General features: G+C 38.4%; 1 protein-coding gene across 4 annotated transcripts in view; it reads left to right on the top strand.

Moving 5' to 3' along the window:
• LOC139753815 (TGF-beta receptor type-1-like) overlaps positions 1-21947 on the top strand; it is a 255338-nt gene that overhangs the window by 169800 nt on the left and 63591 nt on the right. For all 4 annotated transcript variants that reach the window (XM_071670714.1, XM_071670712.1, XM_071670710.1 and 1 more), the window contains exons 5-6: positions 16638-16750; positions 17546-17678. In XM_071670714.1, the coding sequence (XP_071526815.1) occupies positions 16638-16750; positions 17546-17678 (246 nt within the window). The remainder of the gene's footprint in view (positions 1-16637; positions 16751-17545; positions 17679-21947) is intronic.

Raw genomic sequence — 21947 nt, 5'->3', positions numbered from 1 at the left:
GGGAAGTAGTGCAAATGACTGAGAGATGTATAAAAGAAAGAGGCAGGAGGTCAAGAGAAAGGTGCAAGAGGTGAAAAAGAGGGTAAGTGAGAGTTGGGGTGAGAGAGTATCATTAAATTTTAGGGAGAAGTAAAAGATGTTTTGGAAGGAGGTAAATAACGTGTGTAAGACGAGAACAAATGGGAACATCAGTGAAGGAGGCAAATGGGGAGGTAGTAACAAGTAGCGGTGATGTGAGAAGGAATGGAGTGAGTACTTTGAAGGTTCATTGAATGTGTTTGATGATAAAGTGGCAGATACAGGTTGTTTTGGTTGGAGTGGTGTGTGAAATGAGAAGGTCAGGGAGAATGGCTTGGTAAACAGAGAAGAGGTAATGAAAGCTTTGTGGAAGATGAAAGTTGGCAAGGAGGCAGGTTAGGATTGTATTGCAGTGGAATTTATTAAAAAGGGGGTGACTGTTTTATTGATTGGTTATTAAGGATATTCATTGTTTCAATGGATCATGGTGAAGTGCATGAGGATTGGCGGAATGCATGTATAGTGCCATAGTACAGAGGCAAAGGGGATAAAGTTGAGTGTTCAAATTACAGAGGCCTAAGTTTCTTAGTATTCCTGGGAAGTTATATGGGAGGGTATTGATTGAGAAGGTAAAGGCATGTACAGAGCATCAGACTGGGTAAGAGCAGTGTGGTTTCAGAAGTGTAGAGGATGTGTGGATCAGGTGTTTGCTTTGAAGAATGAATGTGAGAAATGCTTAGAAAAACAGATGGATTTTTGTGTAGCATTTATGGATCTGAAGAAGGTATATGATAGGGTGGATAGAGATTCTTTGTGGAAGGTTTTAAGAGTATATGGTGTGGGAGGTAAATTGCTAGAAACAGTGAAAAGTTTTTACTAATGATGTAAGGCATATGTACGAGTAGGAAGAGAGGAAAGTGATTGGTTCCCAATGAATGTCGGTTTGTGGTAGGGGTGCGTGATGTCTCCATGGTTGTTTAATTTGTTTATGGATGGGATTGTTAGGGAGGTAAATGCAAGAGTTTTGAAGAGAGGGGCATTTGTGCAGTCTGTTGTGGATGAGAGGTGCTGATGATACAGCGCTATTGACTGATCCAATTGAGAAACTGCAGAGGTTGGTGACTGAGTTTGGTACTGTGTGTGAAAGGAGAAAGCTGAGAGTAAATGTGAATAAGAGCAAAGTTATTAGGTTTGGTGGGGTGGAGGGACAAGTTAATTGGGAGGTAAATTTGAGTGTAGAAAAACTGGAGGAAGTGAAGTGTTTTAGATATCTGGGAGTGGATTTGGCAGCAGATTGAACAATGGAAGTGGAAGTGAGTCACAAGGTGGGGGAGGGGTCGAAGGTTCTAGGAGCACTGAAGAATGTGTGGAAGGCGAGAACATTATCTCGGAGAGCAAAAATGGATATGTTTGAGGGAATAGTTGTTCCAAGAATGATATATGGTTGCAAGGCATGGGCTATAGATAGGGTTGTACGGAGGGTGGATGTGTTAGAAATGAAATGTTTGAGGACAGTATGTGGTGTGAGGTGGTTTGATTGAGTGAGTGATGTAAAGGTAAGAAAAATGTGTAGTAATAAAAAGAGTGTGGTTGAGAGAGCAAAAGAGGGTGTGTTGAAATGATTTGGACGTATGGAGAGAATGATTGAGGAAAGATTGGCAGAGAGGATATATGTGTCAGAGGTGGAGGGAACAAGAAGCGGTAGACCAAATTGGAGTTGGAAGGATGGAGTGGAAAAGATTTTGAGCGATCGGGGCCTGAACATACAGGAGGGTGAGAGGCATGTAAGGAATAGAGTGAATTGGAACGATGTGGTATACTGGGGTCGACTTACTGTTAATGGACTGAACCAGGGCATGTGAAACATATGGGGTAAACTATGGAAAGGTCTGTGGGCCTGGATGTGGATAAGGAGCCATGGTTGTGGTGACGCATGACAGCTAGAGCCTGAGTATGAATGAATGTGGCCTTTTTGTCTGTTTTTCTGGTGCTTCCTCGCTGAAGCGGGGTAGCAATGCTGTTTCCTGTGGGGTGGGGTAGCGACAGGAATGGATGAAGGCAAGCAAGTATGAATATGTAAATGTGTATTTATGTATGTGTCTCTGTTGATATATATATATCTTTTCTTTTTTTTTCTTTTAAACTATTTGCCATTTCCCGCGTTAGCGAGGTAGCATTAAGAACAGAGGACTGGGCCTTTGAGGGAATACCCTCACCTGGCCCAATTCTCTGTTCCTTCTTTTGGAAAAATTAAAAAAACATACCCATTTTTGCTTTCCGAGATAATGTTCTCGACTTCCACACATTCTTCAAGGCTCCCAGAATTTTCGCCCCCTTCCCCACCCTGTGATTCACTTCCGCTTCCATGGTTCCATCCGCTGCCAGATCCACTCCCAGATATCTAAAACACTGCACTTCCTCCAGTTTTTCTCCATTCAAACTCACCTCCCAATTGACTTGACCCTCAACCCTACTGTACCTAATAACCTTGCTCTTATTCACATTTACTCTTAACTTTCTTCTTTCACACACTTTACCAAACTCAGTCACCAGCTTCTGCAGTTTCTCACATGAATCAGCCACCAGCGCTGTATCATCAGCGAACAGCAACTGACTCACTTCCCAAGCTCTCTCATCCCCAACAGACTTCATACTTGCCCCTCTTTCCAAAACTCTTGCATTTACCTCCCTAACAACCCCATCCATAAACAAATTAAACAACCATGGAGACATCACACACCCCTGCCGCAAACCTACATTCACTGAGAACCAATCACTTTCCTCTCTTCCTACACGTACACATGCCTTACATCCTCGATAAAATATATATATATTTTTTCTTTTAAACTATTCGCCATTTCCCGCGTTAGCGAGGTAGCATTAAGAACAGAGGACTGGGCCTTTGAGCGAATACCCTCACCTGGCCCAATTCTCTGTTCCTTCTTTTGGAAAATAAAAAAAAAAAAAAAAACGAGAGGGGAGGATTTCCAGCCCCCCGCTCCATATATATATATATATATATATATATATATATATATATATATATATATATATATATATATATATATATATATTTGTGTGTGTGTGTGTATATAAGTGACTGGAGCCTTCAGCATTAAAAAAGTGTTGAGTGCCTGGGTAAATTTGGAGGTCTGTTTTTCACATTACCTCTGGGCATTGGTTGAACATGTTTGTATTTCATTTTCAGAGAATAAGTGTATCTGATCCAACCCATGAAAATTAAGAATAGGTTGAAATGGATGGATAGATATTTAGGTATGTTGAAGCCATTGTGTTTTATTAGGCTTTATATTAAAAATCATTAGGGTTGTTTTCACATCTCTTTACTATTAATTCTGTTTTTAGAGTGGTCAATATGAATATGGCAGTATTCTGCAGTTTACATTTTCTTTCATGTATCTCTCGGTCATGGTTTTTCTTCATGCCATTTCTTCAGTCTAACAAGTATTTTCTGTAGCACTGTGTACCCAGTAATCCCAAGCCACCTTACCTCCCCTTCCATAGTTCCCTTTGCATATAGTTGTATCTCTCACCTGTGTACCTACCTACTTACCTACAAAAAAATTTTCTTGGAAAAGCAGGGCATCACACTCACTGCATGTCTTGCTTTTTTGAATAACGTTGTTTCTCTCAGCTGCGATGTTATTTTACATTCATTTGTGAATGACATCAGTCATGAGTCTAATCTTCTTTTAAATGTTTTGTTGTCACTCCATGTATGTTTCGTATTTCTTTAGACTTGCAGTGATTATTCTTGAAAGTCTTGTTGATGTATGTGCATGAATTTTTGTCCATATCTTTTTAGTATGTTCCCAGGAATAACTTTAAATTTGATAGTTCTGTCTTCTGTTTTAAGATATTTCATATTTCAAATATTATATTGTATGCTTTCTGTTTACTGCCAAGCATTTATTATCATGTGATGCCCTTTTTTCCCAGATAGTATAGGTCATATGCTCCATAACCTCAGTTCCTCTTGTAAATTGTTTCTTTATTCTTTTAGTTTGTATATTTCCATCTATTTAACTGGTGACACATAATACTGCAATACTTTGTCCAAACTCTAATATATACATTGAGCAGTTTGATCAACATTCTTTCTCTTTTGAAAGTTCTCATCACCATACAACTCGCCATTTGGCTTAAAAGCACCATTTTGACATGTTCCATAACCTCAGTTCCTCCTGTAAATTGTTTCTTTATTCTTTTAGTTTGTATATTTCCATCTATTTAACTGGTGACACATAATACCGCAATACTTTGTCCAAACTCTTATATATACATTGAGCAGTTTGATCATTATTCTTTCTCTTATGAAAGTTCTCATTATCTTACAACTCACCATTTGGCTTAAAAGCACCATATTGACATGTTCCTCAAATTCAAGTCTTACACTTATGCTAACAACCAAGTCTTAGACAGTTTCTTAGCTTCTAAGGGAGAATTAAGTCAGGTGTTTTGCAAAAAAGCAAAAAAATACCTCTGTGTAATTTGCTAACGGGCTAAAGAGAAGCAGGTGGAATTCAGTGAAGAGAAATTTGAGTAAATCAAACATACAGTGTGTCACAATATATTGTCATATTACTACAAAGCCCACACAGTGAAAGAAATAGAGAGCAAAGAGAACTATCTGAGGTCTTGAAGTTGTTGTAAATGAGATTTTGCATTCAAGGGGCTCATTGATGCTATAATACTTTCAGGCCAAATAATGAGTGGCATGTCAGTGAGAACTTTAACAATGAGAGACAGAAGACAATTGATTAAAATGTTTGATGTATACATTAGAAGCAAAGTCAAATATTCCTGTCTTGTATGATCCCTGGTCATACAAGTTGAAGGAAAGAAGTCAGGGATAATTAAGAAACTCTTCACAACCAAATTGGTGATCTAGAACATGTGAGATATCATGAGCGGTTTAAAGAACTTGAATTTTGCATCGTACAGAGAAGGGATAGTTACATGATAATGAATGCATGGGAGCAAATACAAGCCATAAAGAGTAATGTTTTAAAGTGTCTCACCAGGAAAGATATTAAACTATCAAATGTGAGTGATACCTAGGAATTATCAAGATGATAACAATCCGAAAATGATATACATTGATTCAGCAAAAAAGAAAGAAGGATTATGTAATGCAGTGCTAGGAGAGATAAACATGTATGGAGCAGCTACAGAAACATTAATAAGAAAAAGTATTTCTGATAAACATATAGTAACATTATAATTCAACAAGTGAATCTTGCAGCAAGCGCTATGCATGCACTTGCCCTGCCTCCTGACAAAATTTCATCATAGAAACTTGTAGGTAGTATTATCCTTACTGGAAACACTGTACTTTGATATCAAAATACTTAGGGAAAACCATACTCATCATGAAACATTTCAAACTAATGTAACTTCTTTTTCATTCCATTCACTGATAACTCACACTTGTATTCCCCTTTTATGAAGTAGACATCATACATTGCTTGATGTTTCATTCACTTTTCATAGATAGACTCTCGGCTTGATTACTTCTTTGTATTACTGTTATATTCTGTTCCTCCAGTACCCATAATTCCTATGCACCAAATTAAGAGATATAAAAGTTTTCTCTGTACAAAGATTTTCTCTTGGCACTTGTGGTACATCTGCATTGAAATGATTTTTTTTTCATCTTTATAGTATGTCTTTATTAAAGACTTTTAAAGCATGCATAGAAGCTGTTTTGTAAATCAGTAAGCAAGATGAGCATGTTTATAAGGAGCAACAGCTTGTGTAGTGTGCTTCAGAGGCTTCTTTTAGTTAGTTGCAGATAGAGAGTGGTCACAAAGGTGATGAATGCCATTTTATGAAAGGTTATTGCAATATTATCTTAAGGAAATAATAAGAAAAGATGGGGAATGTGGCATTTACACAGAGAAACCAGTTATAGAGCAAATAAACCTGAAAGTAGTTATTCAACTGAAATAAGATATTTAATGAAGTTTGTCATTGACTTGGTGGTTTTAAGTGTATTACATTCACCAAGAACTGTCAACAAAATTAGCAAAAATTTGCCAAAGAATCTCATGTAAAAGTTACAAGTCACAGGGTTAAGTGAAGATGGCAAAGTGGAATATGAAAGATCTATATGTTCACTATACTATTTTGAATTATAAAGCAGTATATGTACAGCTTATAATGTACTTGTATGAGTTAACAGTTAGAAAATTTTTATTTTTGAAATGAGCAATGTTTTTGTCATACTTATCCACTCTCGTGTGAATGAGGTACCATGAGGAATAGGTGATGAAACCTTAGAGGAGTAAATCCTCATTCCTTCTTTTGGATAGCCAAAGAGGAAAGGACATAACTAAAACCCCGTTAACCTTTCTTTGTCACCTTTTACAACACACAGGTGATGCATGGGTAATGTTCTTTCTGCTCAGTCTTCAGAGATAGTAAGTAGATACTGTAGTGATAAGTAACTAAATGTAAAAAAAAATTTGATTGCATTGAATTTTAATGATAGACTTACAATGTAGATATAGACTTAACTCTCAACTTCCTATTTCCTTTTCCTTTCCAACCCGGTAAATTTCACTTTTTTCAAGTTATATAATAAATGTTTTTAAAATTTCAATTTCAAAGATAGATGAGATACAGAAAAAGATCACTTCAGAAGCACATTTGGTCCAAAACTATCACTCTGATGATGTGGAAAAGTTTTGTCATTGTTTAAACAGAATGCACAAAAATGTGCGGGAGTAAATCCTGTGTGTTAAGTTGCCACTACACATCTTGTATTGTTTTACCTCCACCAGATAATTGATTACTGATTGTTATTGTGTTATCATTTGCAATAAATCTTTGTGTAAAATCACTGCGATTCAACTATAATCATAATAGCAAAACTAAAAAAGTTTGCAAGATTACTAGCTGCATCAGTCAGATGCAGTGTTGTGATGGTCAGCTGAACATTGGCAATACTGCCTCCACTTTTGCTAGAAAGTCTTTCTCCTGTTTTATCTTGGTCAGCTGTCAATGCTGGAAGAGTCAGTGTCTATAAAATAACACAGTCCAAAGGCTGATCATCATCATCAAGAAAATAAGGATCATCTGCCTGGTCCTCCAAATTTAGCTAAAAGCTGCTCGGTTTCCTTCATAGATATATGAGAATGGGATGTCATTAGTATGGTTACTGAATGACTAACATCCAATTTGGCAACTATCCAGGTCTGGAAGGTAACCTTGATAGAATTGCAAGACTCAAGTTGTGCATGAGTGTTTAGAAAAATCACTTGTGTGTAATTCACCCCTGGAGGAGTTATGGGGTTAGGTGTTTCATCAATATTTCCACTCATTTTGATCCTCTGTTGCTTAGTTCAGGAGCTTTACAACTTGTGTCCCCATGTTTTGTGTATGATTTCAGTTGTTTTCCAGATACTTCTTTAGCCATGAACAATTCACATTTATTATTGATTCCATTTTATAGTTCATCCATTGCTGGTCTTCTCATCCTCCTGCAAAAACTTTCATAAGACTTTCCCTGAATTATCTGTTTGAATTTTTAAGAGATTCTGCATATCTCTCAAGCTGGTTTCCACAGTTTCCAATTTCTGCAGGGTTATCACTATATTTCTCCATAAACTGCTTCATGATTTCTGTTTTACACATGGCTACACTTTTGTTTTCATGCTTTTTCTTTTGACTTTTCCTTTTAAATTCTGACTAATGCTATTATTATTGTTATCCTATTCCTTGACCCTTCTCTTTTATCACTGCAGTCATCAAAGGTGGTTTCTTGCTTGAGGTGTAACCACTTGCAGGTGGAATCCAGCAACTTTCCCTTGTCTTTTCTTTTTCCATTTCATAATGCTCTCTATATTTTAATTAAGGACTGGCCTTGATGTGGACTTTTTTCTGTGACTGGAACCTTCAACACACACACACACACACACACACACACACACACACACACACACACACAAAAAAAAAAAGATACTGTAGAACTGCTTTTTAACGAACTCATATGGGGGATGGATTTCTGTCAGAAGCCAGATTCCATTGTACCCCAAATTTATCCGTATGGGGTTCAGGGGCATTTTTACTTCACGTCTCTCAGTCATTTCTAGCAAGGTAGTCACGTATAACATTTAACAGAGATATGAAAATATCTAAAATGTTACTGCCAATGCTGTGCACTGTATTATTTAATGTATGTATATGTATGAATATGTATGTGTATAAGCATGTGTGTATATGAGTGGATGGGTCTTTCATCGTCTGTTTCCTGGTGTTACCTCGCTGATGCGGGAAATGGCGATCAAGTATGATATGTGATAGGAGAGGTGATGGAAGCCAGCAAGGCGACAGGTTTGGATGGTATTTTAGTGGAATTTATTAAAAAATGGGGATGACTGTGTTATTGATTGGTTGGTAAGGATATTCACTGCATGTATGGATCATGATGAAGTGCCCGAGGATTGGTGGAATGCATGCATAGTGCCATTGTACAAAGGCATAGGGGATAAAGGTGAGTGCTAAAATTACAGAGGCATAAGTTTGTTGAGTATTCCTGGGAAATTATATGGGAGAGTCTTGATTGAGAGGGTAAAGGTATGTACAGAGCATCAGGTAAGGGATGAGTAGTGTGGCTTCAGAAGTGATAGAGGATGTGTGGATCAGGTGTTTGCTTTGAAGAACGTATGTGAGAAATAGTAAGAAAAACGGATGGATTTGTATGTAGCATTTATGGATCTGGAGAAGGCATATGATAGGGTTGATAGAGATGCTTGTCCCTCAACCCTACTGAACCTAATGACCTCACTCTTATTCACATTTACTCTCAACTTTCTCCTTATGCACACTTTTCTGGACTCAGTCACCAACCCCTGCCGTTTCTCACATGAATCAGCCAGCAGAGCTTTATCTCCGGCGAACAACTGACTCACTTCCCAGGCCCTCTCATCCACAACAGACTGTATACTTGCCCCTTTCTCCAGAACTCTTGCATTTATCTCCCTTACCACCCCACCCATAAACAAATTAAACAACCATGGGGACATCACACACCCATGCCACAGACCAACATTCACTGGGAAGCAGTCACTCTCCTCTCTTCCCACTCGTACACTCGTACACATGTCTTACATCCATGGTAAAAACTTTTCACTGCTTCTAACAACTTACCTCGTACACCATATATTCTTAAAAGCTGATACATCAGGAATGGATGAAGGCAAGCATGTATGAATATGTATATATATCCTGGATGAAGGTTGGGAAGAAATGGACTATTCCATTACTTCTCAAACTCAGTCTGATGGGTCCAGCAATACTGAAGTAAATTTTTAGTGTAATGGAAATTCATAAGACAGTTTCACTAGATTGCAAACTTAGTCTAATGGGATCCAAAAGGCCTGTAACCTCTCCATGTCCCAAAATTCGTGTTTTTCAAGTTTGTTTTTTTAGAAAATTTTTTTAACTTTACAGTTTCAGAGATATTTACATAACAGTGAAAAAAGAAAAAAACATTTGAAAGTATTTTTTTTCCTTTTTCATAGAAATTATGTGTTGAAGTTTTGTAGATTTTTTAGCATAATGTGCAAAGAAGTGCAGGATTAGGGTATAAGTGTCGGGTTGCCATTGTGCATGTTTTATTGTTTATGTTACACAGAATTATTGCTTACTGGTTATTATTGCATTCCATCTTATACAATAAATCTTTTCTGTTTATCGGTAGTGTGATTTATTGATATATTTTTCATAAGAGCAAAGTTAAACATTTGTAAAATTAGCCACACCAGCCAGATGCAGTGTTGTCAAAGTCAGGCAGGCATTGGCAGTACTGCCTACAATTTTGCTAGTAAACCTTCGCTTGCCTCATTTTGTTCAACTTTAGATGCTCATAGAATCTGTCCATAAAATTACTCTCCACAATCCTAAGATAGATCATTGTCCAGTAATTCAGGATCATCTTTTGCTTGGTCCTCTAATTCTGTCTAAGAATGACTCAATGTCCTTCAGATGAAATATCATCGGCATGGCTGGAGGATGACTAACTGTAGGGAAAAATTGTTGCTTATTGCCACTTCAGCCACCAACCAGGTTTGGTGCACAGCCATGTTTCATCTTGTGCAAGTTTCTACTTCTGTACTTCTTGTTAGGACTCTCACTCTGCTCCCACCTCATCTCAAGCACACTAATCTTCTACCCTATCATCCCACTTGTTTAGCAGTTGTTCAATACTCACTTTATCTCTCGCTTCTTTCTTTTTTTTTTACCTTTTACCACTTTCCTTTCTTGCTCCTCCTGTCTCCCCATTTTCCTCCTCTCCTCTCTGTTCACCTTCGAGAACACTTATTCTCCCTGAAATTCTCTGATACTCTCCCACTCCATCTCCTATTTGCCCTCTTTTTGAGTACCCCTACCTTTCTCTTGACCTACGACTTTCTCTCATAAACCCCTTAATAAATCATTCCTTCTTATAAAATATCATCAATACACATCCCATTCCTTTCACTAGCAATCTAATGTCTTCATCCCACCACTTGCTAACCTTTTTCAATAGTTCTTATCCCACCTTCCTCATATCACACACTTCACTTGCACATGTGAGCAGCACTTCTTAAAATACCTTTCACTTCCACTCCACTCCAGCTATTTCACCTTATACTGCTCTTCATTCAACCTCTGTTGTCAGTATCTTTTGTTGTAGAAGTCAAGTTTAGAGTTAGAAGCTAGGGATTTTCTGTTTGGAGAGTGCATGTGAAAGAAAATAAGTTACAGGCATTTTTGAAAGTGTTTAGAGTGTTTTGTGAAAATGTGAATGTATTGTGAATGCAAGTAAAGATGTTTTAGCGTGAATAGTGTAAGAATAGTTGCATTGGAGGAATTCATGCATGAGGATTGCTTTCAGCAGATGTGATAACAAAAGGTGAAGCAGATGATAGGGTATATGCAGCCTCTGAAATCACTCATGCACATACTCTTTTGCAATGCCCAATGTGTTAAACTGAATAATGAACTTCCACACTCAGGAATAATTGTATGTCTTTACTTTTTACAATAAATTGGTTTGTCAAATTAAACCAATATCTCTTTTCAGACAACCTCTGCTCACAAAATGTTTTCTCTTGCTTTTGATTCCTATTCATTTCCCAACATTGCTATCTTACATAATGCTAGTCCTGGTCAGTTCTTTGTCTGCATTTATTTATTTCTTTTACAGGCTACCTTTCCTTTTTGTAACTTTGAGAGTACTTTTGTATATATTCTGGAAAAAAAAAGAAAATGATCTACTCTACAGTTTTCATGGCCATGCCATCCTAGATGATTTTCATTCATGTTTGTAATGACCTGTTCACATTACACATCCAATTTGCAACTTTTATTTTTTGCTGTAACTCTCCTTGTAATTCAAAGTTACCCAAGTCCACCACTCTCTTTCCTGACTTATATAAATTTGTTTTCACGTCCGTTTATATTATCAGAGCTTTATGTTCTATCTGTATAGTTTTTCCATCCACCAAAGTTTTCAGTGCACTTCCAGTGCTCTCTCTTGCATGACTGTTTCAGCTTATGCTCCTCTTGACTATTTCAGCTTAAGCTCCTCTACTACCATCCATACTGAATTTGACTTTTAGATATATAGATGCACCCACAACCAATTATTCATTATTGAAACAAATGTTGCAGTGTGATTTTCTATTCCTTTAAAAACTATTGTTTATCACATTTATTTTCAGCTACTTGCTCCCACATATATTGTTGAATTGGCCCATTTTACACCCCCCCTTTTTTTTTTAACAACTAACACTGTTTCTCCATGGTTAGGAATTCCACCACAATTACACCATGTAGCTCTCATCTCTTAAAATATCCCCCATTCATTTCAGACCAGTCATTCATACTATCATTAATCTTAACACATACACTACTTCCAGTATAAAAGCTCATGACAGTATTGAAAAGTCTTTATTGCATGCTATACGAAGTTGGGACTGCCATGAGAGCTCTTTTATTCTAATTGTCCTATGCCCTTCTGAATCTGTTGTTGCTGCAAAATCGTTTTTTTTCTAACGTTCTCTACTACTAATTGAGTGCATTTATTTTTTACACACCCTTTCCTTCTTGAACTAGCTTTGATTTTTCACTGACGTGGGTGTCATGAACCCTTGTTATATTGTCAATGACTCACATTGTACACCTTGCGAACTGTTCTAAGGAAACTTCTTATCTAATTCTTGAAGTGGCTTTTACTTACCATTCCTTTACAATTTGATAGTTATTGCCTTCATCCTGTCAATAGGCACATTATCTTTTTTTCCATGGCTCCATGCAATTTTTCCATATCCACTTCACAGCAGTAACGTATATCACACACATTTATACCTCTGTCTCCTTACCTCTGTTTCTAGTATATGTTTGATGAAGATTGAAAACTTTAATTCAGCCCTCTGTAATAATCCTAGTAAAATATGGTGCCTGTAAGAACAGTATGGTTTCATGAGTGCAATCAGTTGAAACTGATTTGATAAAGAATGGATGTGCAGAAAAAGTATGGATGAGGAATGAGAAAGTTATAGGGAGTGATTAACTGAGTATAGATGTAATAGTATTTTTTATGTTAGTTGAGATGACACAGGCAATTGAGGCCCTAATCAAGTGTGGAAGGCCAGAACATTATCTCAGAGAGCAAAAATGGGTATGTTTGAAGGAATACTGGTTCCAAAAATGTTATATGGTTGCAAGGCATGGGCATTAGATAGGGTTGTGCGGAAGAGGGTGGATGTGTTGGAAATGAAGTGTTTGAGGACAATATGTGGTGTGATATGGTTTGATCAAGTTAGTAATGAAAGGGTAAGAGAGATGTGTGATAATGAAAAGAGTTTGGTTGAGAGAGCAGTAGAGGGTGTATTGAAATGGTTTGGTCACATGGAGAGAATGAGTGAGGAAAGATTGACCAAGAGGATATATGTGTCAGAGGTGGAGGGAATGAGAAGTAGGAGACCAAATTGGAGGAGGAAGGATGGAGTGAAAGAGATATTGAGCGATTGGGGCTTGAACATACAAAACGGTGAAAGGTGTGCAAGGAGTAGAGTGAATTGGAACGATGTGGTATACTGGGGTCGACGTGGTGTCAATGGATTGAACCAGGTCATGTGAAGCATCTGGGGTAAACCATGGAAAGTTTTGTGGGGCCTGGATGTGGAAAGGGAGCTGTGGTTTCGATGTATTACACATGACAGCTAGAGACTGAGTGTGAACATTATACATACACGTCCACACACACAAATATACATACCTATACATCTCAACGTATACATATATATACACACACACACAGACATATACATATATACACATGTACATAATTCATACTGTCTGCCTTTATTCATTCCCATCACTAACCTGCCACGCATGAAATAACAACCCCCTCCCCCCCGCATGTGCACGAGGTAGCGCTAGGAAAAGACAACAAAGGCCACATTCGTTCACACTCAGTCTCTAGCTGTCATGTAATAATGCACCAAAACCACAGCTCCCTTTCCACATCCAGGCGCTACAGAACTTTCCGTGATTTACCCCAGATGCTTCACATGCCCTGGTTCAATCCATTGACAGCACATCGACCCCGGTATACCACATCATTCCAATTCACTCTATTCCTTGCACGCCTTTCACCCTCCTGCATCTTCAGGCCCTGATCTTTCAAAATCTTTTTCACTCGATCTTTCCACCTCCAATTTGGTCTCCCACTTTGCCTCGTTCCCTCCACTTCTGACACATGTATCCTCTTGGTCAATCTTTCCTCACTCATTCTCTCATTGTGACCAAACCATTTTAAAACACCCTCTTCTGCTCTCTCAACCACACTCTTTTTATTACCACACATCTCTCTTACCCTATTATTACTTACTCGATCAAACCACCTCACACCACATATTGTCCTCAAACATCTCATTTCCAGCACATCCACCCTCCTCCGCACAACTCTATCTATGGCCTACACCTCGCAACCATATAACATTGTTGAAACCACTATTCCTTCAAACATACCCATTTTTGCTTTCCAAGATAATGTTCTCGACTTCCACACATTCTTCAAGGCTTCCAGAACTTTCGCCCCCTCCCCCACCCTATGATTCACTTCCACTTCCATGGTTCCATCCACTGCCAGATCCACTCCCAGATATCTAAAACACTTCACTTCCTCCAGTTTTTCTCCTTGAAACTTACCTCCCATTTGGCTTGACCCTCAACCCTACTGTACCTAATAACCTTGCTCTTATTTACATATACTCTCAGCTTTCTTCTTTCACACACTTTACCAAACTCACTCACCAAATTGTCGCTGTCTCCCACATTAGCAAGGTAGCACAAGGAAACAGAGGAAAGAATGGACCAACCCACCCACATACTCATATATATATGTACACATCCACAGATGCACATATACATGCCTATACATCTCACCGTATACACATATATACACACACATACACATATATACACATGTACATAATTCATACTGTTTGTCCTTATTCATTCCCGTCGCCACCCCGCCACACATGAAATGAAAACCCCCTCCCCCGCATGTGCGCGGGGTAGCGCTAGGAAAAGACAACAAATGCCACATTCGTTCACACTCATTCTCTTGCTATGATGTATAATGCACCAAAACCACAGCTCCCTTTCCACATCCAGGCCCCACAAAAGTTTCCATGGTTTACCCCAGACGCTTCACGTGCCCTGGTTCAATCCATTGACAACATGTCGACCCCGGTATACCACGTCGTTCCAATTCACTCTGTTCCTTGCATGCCTTTCAACCTCCTGTATGTTCAGGCCCCGATCACTCAAAATCTTTTTCACTCCATCTTTCCACCTCCAATTTGGTCTCCCTGGGGATAGGGAAGAAAGAATACATCCCATGTATTCCCATCATGTCATAGTAGGCAACTAAAAGTGGTGGGAGCTGGAAAGTCCCCCTCCAGTTTTTACTTTTCTAAAAGAAGGAATGGAGAAGGGGACCTATGGTGAGATATTTTCCCTCTAAGGCTGAGTCCTGTATTCTACCTTGCTAGCACATGAAATGGCAAAAATGTATGAAATACATACGACAGCTAGAGAATGATTGGATGTGACCTTCTTTCATCTGTTTCTTGGTGCTACCTCATTGATGTAGGGGATGGCAATGCTGTTTCCTGTGGGATGAGGTGGCGCCGGGAATGGATGAACACGAGCAAGTATGAATAGGTACATGTGTATATATATATGTATATGTATGTGCATATATATGTATGTATACATGTATATATATTTATGTGTATGTATATATATATGTATATGAGTGGATGGGTCTTTCTTCGTCTGTTTCCCGGCACTACCTTACTAATGCGGAAAACAACAATCTAGTTTTATAGATATTAACAAAAAAAACATAGCATTAATGGAATGGCCTTGATTAGGGCCTCAGTTGCTCATGCCATCTCAGCAAACATAAAAAAAAAAATAAGGACTAACAAATATGGAGAAAGTTTGAGGTAGGAAGGCAGGTTAGAATGAAAAATATGTTTGAGAGTTGTTTTGATTTTAGGAATCATCAGATATATGTTGGGATTGTGATGTTAGAAAGAGGAACTGTTTGAGCCATCCATATGTTCTGAAAAATTATTCTTATAGGAAATAATAAACATATTTTTCATTTCACTTAGGGGTGCTAGCATTCATAAAAGATCGCTAGTTTGTAGGTAAGCGTAGAGACTGAGAAATACTTAGAGGCACATTTAGCTTAAGGAAGTGTATTTAGAAGTAGAGAAAGAACGTAATAAGATAGAAAAGACTTGGCAAATTGTGTTGACAACTACAGTAAAAGATGATGTTGGTTTGTATTTTATCTCACTTTTGCCTCATGAACATAGATAATTGCCATTTTTGAAGGTATGTTATGGATTTGTATTATCTAAATACTGTACGATACCTACCAGCGATCCTCATATGACTGTTTGAGGTTCAAGACTGATGTGCTAGTTAAGAGAATCTATGGAGGACCATACCTTTCTAAGCCCAACAGCTAATCAGAACTGATAAGCAAAGACAATTTCTAATGCTTTACATCATATTACAGATTACTTTGACTTGCACAAGATTATTTTTTGCTCCTTACTGCACACTTGCATGTCATGCACACATCCAGTTTCTCTCTGACACCATGTTCTTGATCACACATTTATTTATATACCTACATAACTACATAATGCATACAGTACAAATTTATACATAGATTTGCACATAAATTCTATTAATGCAGCAGTACATGCATAAGAGTATGCAGCTGTATACTTATTCAGCAGTTTTCTTCTAATTGTAGACAAGGCTATTTTTCCTGTTGTTTCCAAATTAGAGATAGAAAAGCTAGTAATATTGTGAAATGCTGAAATCCTAACCACAAAAGTAAAGTATTATGGATTTATGGATTATCCAAGTTTACTATATTTTTAGTATATTTAACTCCTTATATTAGATTGAACTTTTTAATATGTATTGATTAAAAAAAATGATGTAATTCCCAGATATCTGTTGTATTTTTTAGTGTAAGTTTTGTTTGTTTAACTTTCTTTATTGTTCAGGAAAACGTAATGTGTGGCAGTTTGGCCATCTGGCATTGGCTGGTGTAGTTGCCATGTCTCTCCTATTGACTGTCATCCTAGTGGCTCTGATGTGTTACTGGCATCACCGTAAGGTAGGTTAGACCCTGTAGGTGTTAATTTTCATGTTAGAGTTTCCTTAGTGTACACATGTCATCAGTAAGGTATGTGGACATTGAAAGCAGGTTAGGGTGATTTAGGATTTTGTAATGGTGTGTATGAATAGTGGAAGAGCAGGATACTTATAGATTGGAGTGGTAAGTGATATGATGAGTGAATGTGAAACTGCTTTAGAATGAATGAGGAAAGTTTGTAGTGAAACATGAAAAAGTTCAAGATGCCATATGACTGGGTGAAGGCAGAAATTGCTCCACTGTATGAAGGAAAAGGAAATGAAGTGATTTCAAAATTTTAGAGGTTAATCACCTTTGCATATTTGGAAAGGTGTACATTAGGATAGCAACTGATAGTGTTAAAAGGATTAGTGAAGCCCTTGGAGACAAACAAGGTGGGTTTAGGAAGGGAAGTAGTGTAGACCAGGTTTTTGTGTTTGGACAAAAAAGTTGGAAAAAAGTGGTAGGGGGGAAATTTCATAATGTATAGGAAAGCTAAATGTTAATAGAGGATTCAAAAATAGAATTGAGCAATCTTTGCAAGATAGACTTAAACTTTGGTAATATGTAACATACAACCAAGTGGCACTCAGTAAATGGATCAGAGAAGGAGCAAGAATAAACTATCTTACTCCAGGGCATCTAATTTCAGCCATATCATGGAAGTTTTGGATTATTATTGCATGCAATCCTATCTGGTCTTGTGTTAGTTTTCTCAATTGATGGTTCTCCATATGTTCTGAAAATTTTATTTTGATGCATTTTGTTTACCAACAGCAACGGAATGAAAGAATTCGTCGAGGGTTCCCAGATGTGGAATCTATCTTAGACCGATCTGAAGTGCCATTAATGGGATCCCATACGCCTATAAGAGACTTCATTGAATTGACCTCCAGTGGCTCAGGATCAGGTAAAGTCATTCTACTGGATGGGGCTCAATTGGTGTGGTATTTAAGTTACAAGAGGGAGAGAGAAAAAGGGGGACAAGAAGTAATATCTGTGAATTGTATCAGTAATAGGAAGAAAGTATTATATAGCAGAGTTTTAAGTAGTACTATTTTCATATGTAGCCATAGGATGTTTATAGTACACTTTACCTTTATTTAGCTGAAATATTATTGGTGCCTATGCACCAGGCCATGAGAAGAAAGATCATGAGAGGCAAGTGTTTTGGGATCAGCTGAGTGAGTGTGTTAGCAGCTTTGATGCATGAGACTGGGTTATAGTGATGGGTGATTTGAATGCGAAGGTGAGTAATGTGGTAGTTGAGGTTATAATTGGTGTATATGGGGTGTTCAGTGTTGTAAATGGAAATGGTGAAGAGCTTGTAGATTTGTGTACTGAAAAAGGACAGTTGAATGGGAATACCTGGTTTAAAGTGAGAGATATACATAAGTTTACGTATGTAAGTAGGAAAGATGGCTAGAGGGCGCCATTGGATTACATGTTAATTGACAGGCGTGTAAGAGAGAAAATTTTGGATGCTAATGTGCTAAGTGGTGCAGCTGGAGGGATGTCTGTTCACTATCTTGTGGAGGCAAAGGTGAAGGTGATTTGTAGAGGTTTTCAGAAAAGAAGAAGAGAATATTGGAGAAGAGGGTGGTGAAAGTATGTGAGCTTGGAAAGGAGACTTGTGTGAGGAAGTACCTGGAGAGATTGAGTGCAGAATGGCAAAAGCTGAGAGCAAATGACATAAGGGGAGTGGGGGAGGAATTGGATGTATTTAGGAAAGCAGTGATGGCCTGTGCAGTAGATGCATGTGGCATGAGAAAGGTGGGAGGTGGACAGATGAGAAAAGGTAGTGAATGGTGGGACGAAGAAATAAGATCATTAGTGAAAGAAAAAAGAGAGGTGTTTGGACGATTTTTGCAGGGAACTAGTGCAAATGACTGGGAGATGTATAAACAAAAGCGGCAAGAGGTCAAGAGAAAGGTTCAAGCAGTGATAAAGAGGGCAAATGAGAGTTGGGATGAGAGAGTATCATTAGATTTTAGGGATAATAAAAAGATGTTTTAGAAGGAGGTAAATAAAGTGCGTAAGACAAGGGAACAAATGGGAACATCAGTGAAGGGGGCACGTGGGGAGGTGATAACAAGAAGTGATGAATTGAGAAGATGGAGTGAAATTTTTGAAGGTTTGGTGAATATGTTTGATGATAGTGTGGCAGATGCAGGTTGTTTTAGTCAGGGTGGTGTGTGAAGTGAAAGGGTCAGGGAAAATGGTTTGGTGAACAGAGAAGAGGTATTGAAAGCTTTGTGGAAGATGAAAGCCGGCAAGGCGGCGGGTTTGGATGGTATTGCATTGGAATTTATCAAAAAAGGGGGTGACTGTGTTGTTGATTGGTTGGTAAGGATATTCAATGTATGTATGAATCATGAAGTGCCTGAGGATTGGCAGAATGCATGCATAGTACCATTGTACAAAGGCAAAGGGGATAAAGGTGAGTGTTCAAATTTCAGGGGCATAAGTTTGTTGAGTATTCCTGGGAAATTAAGTGGGAGGGTATTGATTGATAGGGTAAAGGCTTGTACAGAGCATCACATTGGGGAAGAGCAGTGTGGTTTCAGAAGTGGTAGAGGATGTGTGGATCAGGTGTTTGCTTTGATGAATATATATGAGAAATACTTAGAAAAACAGATGGATTTGTATGTAGCATTTATGGATCTGGAGAAGGCATTTGGTAAGGTTGATAGAGATGCTTTGTAGAAGGTATTAAGAGTATGTGGTATGGGAGGTAAGTTGCTAGAAGCAAAGTTTTTACCAAGGATGTAAGGCATGTGTACAAGTAGGAAGAGAGGAAAGTCATCACATTGGGGAAGAGCAGTGTGGTTTCAGAAGTGGTAGAGGATGTGCGGATCAGGTGTTTGCTTTGATGAATATATGTGAGAAATACTTAGAAAAACAGATGGATTTGTATGTAGCATTTATGGATCTGGAGAAGGCATATGGTAAGGTTGATAGAGATGCTTTGTGGAAGGTATTAAGAGTATGTGGTATGGGAGGTAAGTTGCTAGAAGCAAAGTTTTTACCAAGGATGTAAGGCATGTGTACAAGTAGGAAGAGAGGAAAGTCATCACATTGGGGAAGAGCAGTGTGGTTTCAGAAGTGGTAGAGGATGTGCGGATCAGGTGTTTGCTTTGATGAATATATGTGAGAAATACTTAGAAAAACAGATGGATTTGTATGTAGAAAAACAGATGGATTTGTATGTAGCATTTATGGATCTGGAGAAGGCATATGGTAAGGTTGATAGAGATGCTTTGTGGAAGGTATTAAGAGTATGTGGTATGGGAGGTAAGTTGCTAGAAGCAAAGTTTTTACCAAGGATGTAAGGCATGTGTACAAGTAGGAAGAGAGGAAAGTCATTGGTTTGTAGTGAATGTCGGTTTGTGGCAGTGGTGCTTGATGTCTCCATGGTTATTTGATTTGTTTATGGATGGGGTGGTTAAGGAGGTGAATGCAGGAGTTTTGGAGAAAGGGGGAAGTATGAAGTCTGTTGTGGATGAGAGGGCTTGGAAAGTGAGTCAGTTGTTTGCTGATGATACAGAGCTGGTGGCTGATTCGGGTGACAAACTACAGAAGTTGATGACTGAGTTTGGCAAAGTGTGTGAAAGAAGAAAGCTGAGAGTAAATGTGAATAAGAGCAAGGTTATTAGGTTCAGCAGGGTTGAGGGACAAGTTGATTGGGAGGTATGTTTGAATGGAGAAAAACTGGGAAAGTGAAGTGTTTTAGATATGTGGGAGTGGATTTGGCAGCGGATGGAACCATGGAAGCAGAAGTGAGTCACAGGGTGGGGGAAGGGGCGAAAGTTCTGGGAGCATTGAAGAATGTGTGGAAGGTGAGAACATTATCTCAGAGAGCAAAAATGGATATGTTTGAAGGAATAGTGGTTCAAACAATGTTGTATGTTTGTGAGGCATGGGCTTTACATAGAGTTGTGCTGAGGAGGGTGGATGTGTTGGAAATGAAATGTTTAAAGACAAACAATGTTATATGGTTGTGAGGCATGGGCTATACATAGGGTTGTGCTGAGGAGGGTGGATGTGTTGGAAATTAAATGTTTGAGGACAGTACGTGGTGAGCAGGTAGTGATGAAGTGAGGAGATGGAGTGAGTATTTTGAAGGTTTTTTGATGTGTGTGACGAAAGAGTGGCAAATGTAGAGTCTTTTCGTTGGGGTAGTGTGCAAATTGAGCCAGAGAGAGTGATTTGATGAAGAGAGAAGAGGTGGTGAAAGCCTTACAGAAGATAAAATCTGGCAAGGTTTGGATGGTATTGCAGTTAAGTTTAATAAGAAAGGGGGTGATTATGTTGTTAATTGGTTGCTAAGGATATTCACTGTATGTGTGGATCATGGTGAAGTGCCTGAGGATTGGTGGAATGCTTGTATAGTGCCTTGTACAAAGGGAAAAGGGATAAAGGTGAGTGTTCAAACTACAGAGGCTTAAGTGTTGAGTATTCCTGGAAAATTGATTTGTAGAGTATTGATTTAGAAGGTGAAGGCATGTACAGAGCATCAGATTGGGGAGGAGCAGTGTGGTTTCAGAAGTGGTAGAGGATGTGTGGATCGGGTTTTTTCTTTAAAGAATATGATATTGTGAGAAATACTTAGAAAAACAGATGGATTTTTATGTATCATTTATGGATCTGGAGAAGGCATATGATAGAGTTGATAGAGATGCTTTGTGGATGGTCATAAGAATATATGGTGTGGGAGGTAAGCTACTTGAAGCAGAGAAGTGTTTATCGAGGATGTAAGGCATGTGTACGAGTAAGAAAAGAGGAAAGTGATTGGTTTCCAGTGAAGGCAGGGGTGTTTGATATCTCCATAGCTGTTTAATTGTTAATGGATGTGGTGGTTAGGGAGATAAATGCAAGAGTTTTGGAGTCTGTTGGGGATGAGAGGGCCTGGGAAGTGAGTCAACTGTTAATCACCAAGGATACAGCACTGGTGGTTGATTCGAGTGAGAAACTGCATAAGTTGGTGACTGAGTGTAGAAGAGTGTGTAAAAGGATAAAGTTGAGTGTAAATGTGAATAAGAGCAAGGTTGTTATTTCATTAGGGTTGAGGGACAAGTTAGGTGGGATGTAAGTTTGAATGGAGAAAAACTGGGGGAAGTGAAGTATCTGAGAGTGAACTTGGCAGTGATTGGAACCATGGAAGCAGAAGCGAGCCCTA

The sequence above is a fragment of the Panulirus ornatus genome, chromosome 15, assembly GCF_036320965.1.
Source record: "Panulirus ornatus isolate Po-2019 chromosome 15, ASM3632096v1, whole genome shotgun sequence".
NCBI lineage: Eukaryota > Metazoa > Arthropoda > Malacostraca > Decapoda > Palinuridae > Panulirus > Panulirus ornatus.
The sequence above is the reverse complement of the archived record's forward strand: the minus strand, read 5'-3'. Positions and strand labels throughout refer to the sequence as shown.